At 32.8% G+C, this 8872-nt stretch overlaps 1 protein-coding gene across 2 annotated transcripts; it reads right to left on the minus strand.

Moving 5' to 3' along the window:
• Positions 1-4555: 4555 nt before the first annotated feature.
• LOC137826771 (zinc finger (C3HC4-type RING finger) family protein) lies at positions 4556-6952 on the minus strand. 2 transcript variants are annotated; one of them, XM_068632909.2, is made up of 6 exons: positions 6549-6952; positions 6272-6342; positions 6025-6188; positions 5886-5935; positions 5508-5582; positions 4556-5387 (listed from the first exon to the last, which is right to left on the minus strand). In XM_068632909.2, the coding sequence occupies exons 1-6, from the start codon at positions 6806-6808 to the stop codon at positions 4859-4861; spliced, it is 1149 nt and encodes a 382-aa protein (XP_068489010.1). In that variant the 5' UTR covers positions 6809-6952; the 3' UTR covers positions 4556-4858. The 2 variants fall into 2 exon arrangements, with proteins under 2 accessions (XP_068489010.1, XP_068489009.1); XM_068632908.2 differs by having other exon boundaries at positions 6272-6351.
• Between the last annotated feature and the right edge of the window lie 1920 nt (positions 6953-8872).

Here is an 8872-nt window from a genome sequence, read left to right on the forward strand (position 1 = left end):
TTAAAAAGGTTGAAAATTAAGCTCCGAGACTGGAATAAAAATTCTTTTGGTAATGTTCACAATGTAGTTCTGCTTAAGCAAGGTCTCCTCCTTGGTATTCAACAAAGCTTAGAGACTGCTAGTATGTCTGATATTGATGGGCTTCTTTGTCAAGAAAAGATTTCTAAGAAGAAGCTTGATCATGCTCTTCATTGTCAATAAGTTTTGGAAAGAAAGGGCTAAGATGCTTTGGTTTAAAGATGAGGATAGAAATACTGTTTTTTTCCATCTTGTGTTCAAGAGGAGAAATAATTCTAGTGGGATTCACCATCTACAGATTAAGAATGCAGTTATTGAGGATCCTAAACTTGTTGAGGATCATATTTTGAACTTTCATAAAAATATTTCTGCTGAGTCTATTTCTAGTGTTTAGGATAGAGGCAATATGGAAGATTTTATTAGTACTTATATTCTTGAGCTGGTTTCCTCTTAGAAGAATATGATGTTGATTAAATGTCCTGATTTTTTTTTGGAAATAAAAAATGTTGTTTTTAATCTTAATGGTAATAGTGCTCCTGGTCCTAATGGTTTTGGTGGTGTTTTCTATCATTCTTGTTGGGAAATTATTGGGACAGATGTTTGCAATGTTGTTCAATAGTTTTTTAAACAAAATTGGGTTCTCCCTGGAAGTAATGTGGTATCTCTTATTCCTAAGATTCAGGGTGAATCCATTAAAGATTATAGACCTATTGATGTTGTTAATTTCAAATTTAAGATTATTTTGAAGATACTGGTGGATAGGCTTGCACTTGTGGCTACTAGAATCATTTCTCCTAATCAATATGGATTTGTGCAGGGTAGACAGATTCATGATTGTATTGGTATTGCTTCTAAAGCTATTAGCATGCTTTCTAAAAAGGTTTGAGGAGGTAATGTGGCTTTCATAGTTGATATTCATAAAGCCTTTGACACTCTGAGTTGGAAGTTCTTATTATTAGTTTTGACACGCTTTGGTTTTCACCCCTCGTTTGTCAGTTGGATTAGTACAATTCTTCGTTTAGCTATGATTTCTATCAGAATAAATGGCAATTTGGTGGGTTTTTTTCCTTGTAGTAAAGGTGTCAGACAATGTGATACATTGTCTCCTTTAATTTTTTTGTCTTGCAAAGGAAGTTCTTAGTAGAGGTATCTCTAAGCTTGTGAATGATAAGAAGATTCTACATATGTCTAGTCCACTAGCTTATCTCACTCCCTTTCATATTTTATATGCTGATCACATATTTGTTTTCCGTAGGGCAGATAATAAGTCTTTTAGAAATTTGAGTATTTTTTTTAAAACATATGGTGATTTTTTGGATCAATATGTTAATAATTCTAAGAGCAGTTTTTTCACCATGGATAATTCTACAAGATTTGTCACCAAAATTCAACGTATTTTTTCTTCTAGTCATAGTTGTTTGCCTTTCACTTATTTAGGAGTGTCTATTTTTGTTGGTGCTCCAAGTGTCGATGCCTTCAAATTTTGGTTGATAAAGTCAAATTGAAGCTAACATCTTGGAAAGGTAAATCTCTTAGCATGATGAGTTGGATTCAATTGGTCAATACGGTAATTACTGTATTTATAACTTATAGCTTTAATATGTACAAATAGCCAGTTTCACTTCTTAAGCATGTTGAACAGTGATGTCGAAATTTTATTTGGACTGGTGATATTCTGAAGAAAAAAAAAGGCATAGCTACCGTTAATTGGGCTACAATTTGTTTTCCTCTTGAGAATGAAAGTTTGAAGATTATTAACCTTCATTATGAAAATAATGCGTACATTCTTAAGCTTTCTTGAAAATTTTCTTATAACAGCAGGCCTTGGTCTTTTCTCCTGAAAGTCAGGGTTCTTAAATCAAAATACGAGTTTAGAATGATTTATAGATCCTCATCTCTTTGGCCTGGAATTAAGTAGTTTTATTCTATTATACTTGATAATACTTCTTGGACTGTTGGTACAAGTACTTTTATTAATTTCTGGAATGATAAATGGTGTTCTACTACTTCTTTAGAAAATATTCCAGGGTTATCTGATGATGCTAGCATTTTGGATATAGTCTCTCAGTTTTGGACTGCTTGTGATTGGAATATTCCCTTGTCTTTACAATAGATGCCTCATTTTTTAATCATATTATGGTTAGGGAGGAACATAATATTCCTAATTGGATTATAAATGAATTTGGTCATTTCACTTTTAAATCGGTTAGGACTTTTTTCTTGGAACCAGGAGTTCCCTGTTTTTCAGGTAAATTCATTTGGTCTTCATATATTACGCCTTCCAAAACTCTTCTACTCTAGAAAGTTTTTCATGGGCAGCTTCCTACAGATCAACATATTCATAATAAAGGTTTGCATATATGTTCTATGTGTACTCTTTGTGAAAAGCACGAGGAATCTATTATGGATTTATTTTTTTGAATGTTCTAATGCTTTGCATATTTCGAGTTGGGTTCGAAAGATTTTTCTTACTTCTCATTTTTCTAATAAGGATGTTCTTCTTTCTTTTATTAAGAGTGGTGGTAGTCCTTTGTTTAAATTGATTAAGCTTGTTGCGATAAATTTTTCTATTTGGATGATATGGTGTATGAGGAATTATGCTAGATTTCAGGATAAGATTGATGGTTCTAGGACTATTTCGGTAATTAAAGATTTAACTTGTCTAGTAGGAAATTTTTCTAAAGCTTCAATGAAGAATGATATGTTGGATTTCAAAGTAATTAAGTTCTTTGGTATTAATACTCGTCCTGGTAAAGTTCTTCATCCTCTTCCTATTAGATGAGAGTTCCCTTCACCAGGCAGGATTAAAATTAACATTGATGGGGCTGCTAGGGGATATTCTAGTTTTGCTACTTGTGGAGGTATTTTCTGTAGGAGTATGAGGGAGTTTATTGGTGCTTTCTCTGCGTTTCTTGAAGTTCAGACTGCTATGGTTGCTGAGTTTTATGGTGTTATACATGATATGGAGGAAGCTCAAAAGATGTGGCTTACTAATGTATATATTGAATGTGATTTTGCCTTGGTTTGTGTTGCATTTACTGCTAGAACTAATGTTTCGTGGATGTTTCGTAATCGATGGATAGGTATAGTCTACCTATGTATCGGTTTTGTTAACATATGAGTTTTGGTCTAGTTCCCCCATTTTTTTTAATTTTCTTTCTGTTTTTTTTTTTTAATAATATTTTTTTTTCATGTGATGGCAGATGATTATTGTTACTTGAGGTGTCAGCCTAGCTAAGATGTCAAGTTGCATAGTGATGCCTAACATGAAAGCTTTTACTAAAAAAATAAAAAATTAAGCAAGTTGAATCATGAAGACTTCAAACACATACAATTTCAGTTTCAATTGAATTCAAAAGAAGAATTCACTCAAAGATGCTTCGCATACAATTTGAATTATAGCAAACAAATGCATAGTAAAATATAATGTTAGTTATCTTAATCTTTTGTTTTTAGCTTGTACATGGTTCGACCTCTTTGTTTTCTTTTTAATTCTAAGAATTGTTTTCTATTTTTCATATTATAAGCCATAATTCAATTTTCTTCAATCAGTTTTGCAAACAACTCATTTAGTTAGGCTTAAATTCAACTGCAAATTAACTAAGAAGTGCATCTCAAGCAAAAGATTCACCTTAGAAATTGAAGGGAAATGGATTATAATGTCTTGAACTACTACAAGTATTTAAGTAAATTTTTCTTACAACTTTGGTTGAGAAATGAATGCATAGGAGAACTCAAATCAAGAATAAAAATAAGCTAAACATTTCGGTTTTCATGTTCTAGACTTGGGAGAATTGTGTAAAAAAGTTTAGGTACTTCTAAGAGAATTAGGAACATATGAAGGACTAGACTCTAAACAACTTTAGAAGATTAAAAAAATTAAAGCTCAGTAATACATGTAAAAAATGAAATCAAACTATGACTAAAGATTGAGCAAAAATATTAGAGTTTCCTAGAACATTCAGTTGATTCAAGGAAGTTGGAACAAATCTATTGAAACAATTAAGAAAAAAATTAGGCATAGAAAAAAAAGAGTAAACGAACCTAAAATTAAAGAAAATATTAACAAGAAAAAAAATTAAGATAACAAAGAAAGAATCGAGGACTTATCTCTTAAGGACTCCCACCTAATCATGGCTAGTTTTTTTAAAAAAACAATCACTAAGTAAAAAAAATGGAATCTTTTCTCTCATTCTCTTCTTTGTTCTCTATTTTCCTCTACTGTCATCTTCACCTGAAAAAGAAAAGATTTTTTAAAAATTAAATTAATTTAAAAATAAGTAAAAACCATTCATTGAAATGTCAAACATCTTTATATTCTTCGAAATTGTGACAAGGTTTCTTTTTGGTTCTTTTCAAGTGTTTTTACTGTGTTATCATTTATATTCTTCAAAATTCTGACAAGGTTTCTTTTTGGTTCTTTTCAAGTGTTTTTACTGTGTTATATGATATAATCACCCTTTTCTGTTCTGTCTACTACAACCACCTCTCTCTATACATATAATAAGCATTGTGTGGACTTGATGAAACAAAAGAATAGCTCAGAATGGAGGTTGAGTTTGCATGGTCCTTCAAACCATCAAAGCACTTCAAATTATGAGATCCCATAAAATGACAAAGAAATAGAAGTAGAGTTGTTGTAAAATCTCCATGGTCAATAACACAATAGTCAACAACAACAAAACAAAATTAATCAACTCAAATGCTGATTAAGTCTTGTTAACTGAGACTTCAGTTTGAAAACCAAAAGCAATACACAAAGATCAGGATAATTAACTACAGTTGTTAACATGGTTAACAGTCTCCTGTAAAAGAAAAAATCATATGGTTAACCCGAGGATTATCTTCTTCTGTCATTAGTCCTAAGATTGACGGCTCTAGATGCCATAGCCCTCAAATTTGCTCTAGCAAATGTTGATGAAGGTAGCCTAATAGTCTGTTCCTGGCTGCCCCCTCTAAAAGTTTGGATGAACTCTTCTCTCTGCAACCTCAGAGCCAAAGCTGCATCCTCATGTTGGCTAGTAGAAACCCCTCTTCTTGTCCTCATTCTTGGTCGACTTCGACTTGTTCCCGGGCTTTGTTCATCTATTTCTCTCTGTAACCTTCTAGCCAATGCAGCATCCTCATCCTCCTGTGTTGATGTTATTGCCACACTCCTCCTTGAATTCATGTTTCTGCTTGATGCCCCACCAGAAGGTTGTATGCTTGTACTCCTTAGGTTAGCATAGAATGCTGTTTCTGGACTCAGATTTTGAGCTTGTTGGCGACCATTCAAGGAGCCAGCTGCTTTTCTTGCCTCAATTTCTTGGGGAAACAGAAGCTGAATTGTGTTCCAGAGGACAGTGTTCACACTACATGATCGTCCATTGCTGCAATAAATCAAGAGGGATTATATGCATAATAAGCTAGCGAAGTAGAATGTTTTTGGGACAGAAGTTAATTCAGAACATTTGTTTTCGTAAAGTAAAATAATAATAATAGACTAACACCTTATTAATTGCCTGCATTTGGGGCACTTTTTGCCACACTTGTCTGCAGCAGATCGTAGACATTTTCTACAGAAGCTGCAAAATTGAAGAATCAGAAATCAAGGGATTCAAGTAGTAAAACTTAAATTTAGTACCCCATGGAAAATTTCTAGCATAGTTTTCTGCAAAAGCTGAAAAACTGTACTCACACAAGAAATCTAGGAGTTGATATCACAATAAATTTTGAAGTTGGGGTATCCTTAAAGGAAATTTCTAGCACAATTATCTGAAATAGCTGAAAATTTGTAGATTCTTGATCAGAAATCTACTAAATTGATTTCAATGGTTCAAACGAAAAGTTCAGTTTTGTGGGGTGTTTGACTTTGATTTGTCATTTACCTGTGACCACAAGGAGTGGTACTTGGCTCAAAGCATATTTCCAAACAAATCTGCAGAAAGCAAATACATGGTCACATTCACATCGAAACAAAATTTGAAACTAGATCAAAATCAGCACGAAACATCACAAGGATCTTACAGCACAGGAAAGCTCGTCCCTAAGTTTATCAATGAAGGGTAGAGCAGAACTAGAAGAAGGAGCGCTCCGAGTCTTCTCTTTCGACTCATCCCCATCCCCTCCTCCTACTTTGCTTCCCTCATTATCAACACAAACCCTTTCTTCTTTCTTCTTTCTCCCACTATCTGTCCATCAAAATAATTAGTCAAAAGAGAACACAAGAAAGCAAATAAATATAACATTCAGACTTCTAAGATAATGAAATTACCTTTTACGGGAGTTTCTTCTGCATTAAGATCAAGAATTACAGGGATTGGTTTTTGTGAAGTCCTCCGAGCTCTACGTTTCCTAAACGCAGAATTATTCAGAAAAAGATCTTTATACTAAGAAAAAGGACAAAAAGAATGACAAAATCACAAAAAAAATTATACCACTCTTCAGTCAAAATTAAAGTTCATCTCACAATGAGGGTAACATGGATTATGAAGGGTTAAACTCCAATTCTGATTATTGTATCTAAGTTTTGTCGAGAAAAAAGAGAGTACCTTGAAGAGTTGGTGGATGGAGATTTGGAATTCAAAAGAGAGCGTCTCTTGTGCTTGGAATCTCTATCTGGTGTGTCCTCAACGATGAGGCTGGCCAATAACAGTGTCTCTTCATCCCAACCAGCCATAGCAGCTGCAGATTTGAACCTTGGGGTTAAAAGGGTCGCCATGTTTTGGACATTGGAATCTGCTAATGGGATCTTTTGGTTTCTGGGGCTAAGTTTCTGTTCTCCGTTGACTGCCATTCTTCTGTTCTCCATATCTCCTGGACTTTGCAACTGTTAAGGGGGGCAATAGTCTCACTCACACAGTACCACCAATTGTTTTGAATATTTATCCAACGGTCGAATTATTCTGAATTGCTTTGTGGTTTGGCCACACTAACGGCTATATTTTCTAGAGCAATGATGTGACGTGTTCTTTCCATTTCCTCTAGTTTATTATTAGTGTAGATTGCTGTACAATGTTTAGAATTTAGAATGAATATAAATGTAAAAAAAAGTTTAATCAACAAACTGATATTAATCACATATATTAATTAATTTCATTAAATAAAAAGTATCGAATTTAAACATTTTCACATTTCACAATTTACTTAACAAAATAGGGAAATTTAAGCATTTAAGTAATTTTTTCTGTTTTTACAAAAATGCAATAAATTGTAAAAGGTTATAAAAAATGAGTAAGTCGTGAACAGGACTACAATTTTGATTTGTGAGAGTCGTAACGTTTGTGAAGTTTTTTTTCTTCTTCAAATTAGAAGTCCTGCTCTAAACCAATGGCTTTCATTTTTTATTTTTTTTTATTTAAATGATTTCTTATTGATTTAATAATTTATTTTTTCAAATTTTTTATTTTTAGTTTTCCAATTTTATTATGTTATTATTAAATATTTGTTTAAATTAAAAAAATAAGTTAATTAATTATTTAAACTAACTAAATATTTATTTAAATTATAATAATCAACTATCTAAATTATATTCATTTATAAATAATTAAAAACAAAATTTCAAAAATGAATTAATTAATTACTTAAATTAACTAATATTTATTTATATTATAATAAAAAAATATAATAAGAATAAAATAAAATCTCATTGAATATATAATAATGATATATAAATTAAATTTAAGAAGCAAATGTACATTGAATATAATTTAAATAGTTTATTATTACAATTTAAATAAACATTTAGTTAATTTAAATTATTTATTTATTTCGAAATTATATATTTAATTATTTCTAATTATAAATAATAAATACAATTTATTATTGTAATTTAAACAAATATAATTAATTAACCTATTATTATAATTTAAATAAATACTTAATAATGATATGATAAAATCGAAAAACTATTCAAAAATATTAAAAAACATTAAAATTGAAAAAAAAAAATAGAAATTAAACACAACAGTACTGATCAGAGCGCTTAAAGCTCAGTGCACAGAGCTCAACCTCAGTTAGGTCAGCTTGACTTTTAAGCTAAGTTGATGGGCCTAAAGGTTGGGTTCGAGACATGGTTTGACTCTTTTCTATATACTTAACGTAACCCCCTCGCACAAGGCCCAGGCGGTCAGCAAGGGATAGTAATGGACCTAGGGGTGTGCTTAGTGCATGTGGGTCTAGCACGAGCAAAATGTTTCCTCTAAACCTAAACTCATGTGTGTTAGGGCACAATGAGTAGGTTGCATGTGTAGTTCGTAGCGCCTCGCCGCAGATATCTACGTGAAACAAATTGGACCCCTGATGTTGGTACATGAGTTGGTACCCTGGTGGTTATTCTGTTAAGATTTGATGCACTCCAAAAAAAGAGAGATTCTGTTTAGCTGCGCGCTAAAAGAATGTGCCCTAAAACAGAATATCTTTATTGACGCAGGCTTTCAGTTGAGAGGGACTCTCGTGATAGAAAGTTGCTACAAGAGGTAGGCTATAAAAGGGACTTGAGATCCTTGGTAAAAGGACGTTATTTCTAAGACTGAAACTGTTGTAAAACAGAACCTAATATAGAAAAATAAAAACGAAAAACAGAGTGTGTGAAACGGAAAACAGAGTATGTGGTAAAACCGTAAAATTCTTCAGTGACGTTGGAGGAGATCGCGGAAGTTTGGCGAAGATTGGATCTACTATGAGGTTATCACGCGACGTTGCCCCTTCCTTCCTAAATCGTAGCCGCACGACTGGGAACGCTCTCGCCTCTGCACTGTTGGTCGTGTGGAATCTTGAGAATGTTGGAGAACATTGTGAGATTTGTGGGTGGTTAGCTCCTCCATTCCCGCGGGTCTTTCTCCATCTTCGGCGGCCATGATCGCTCTTTTAGGGT

Source organism: Phaseolus vulgaris, chromosome 8, assembly GCF_051622355.1.
Source record: "Phaseolus vulgaris cultivar YP4 chromosome 8, ASM5162235v1, whole genome shotgun sequence".
NCBI lineage: Eukaryota > Viridiplantae > Streptophyta > Magnoliopsida > Fabales > Fabaceae > Phaseolus > Phaseolus vulgaris.

What these genes read in the sequence shown, in the direction of transcription:
- LOC137826771 (XM_068632908.2), bottom strand. Translation starts at nt 6,808, where the DNA reads ATGGAGAACAGAAGAATGGCAGTCAACGGAGAACAGAAACTTAGCCCC. An exon ending in GGGACGAGCTTTCCTGTGCT is followed by an intron (nt 5,936 to 6,024) that starts GTAAGATCCTTG and finishes TGCTTTCTGCAG; the next exon opens with ATTTGTTTGGAAATATGCTT. An exon ending in AAATGCAGGCAATTAATAAG is followed by an intron (nt 5,388 to 5,507) that starts GTGTTAGTCTAT and finishes GATTTATTGCAG; the next exon opens with CAATGGACGATCATGTAGTG.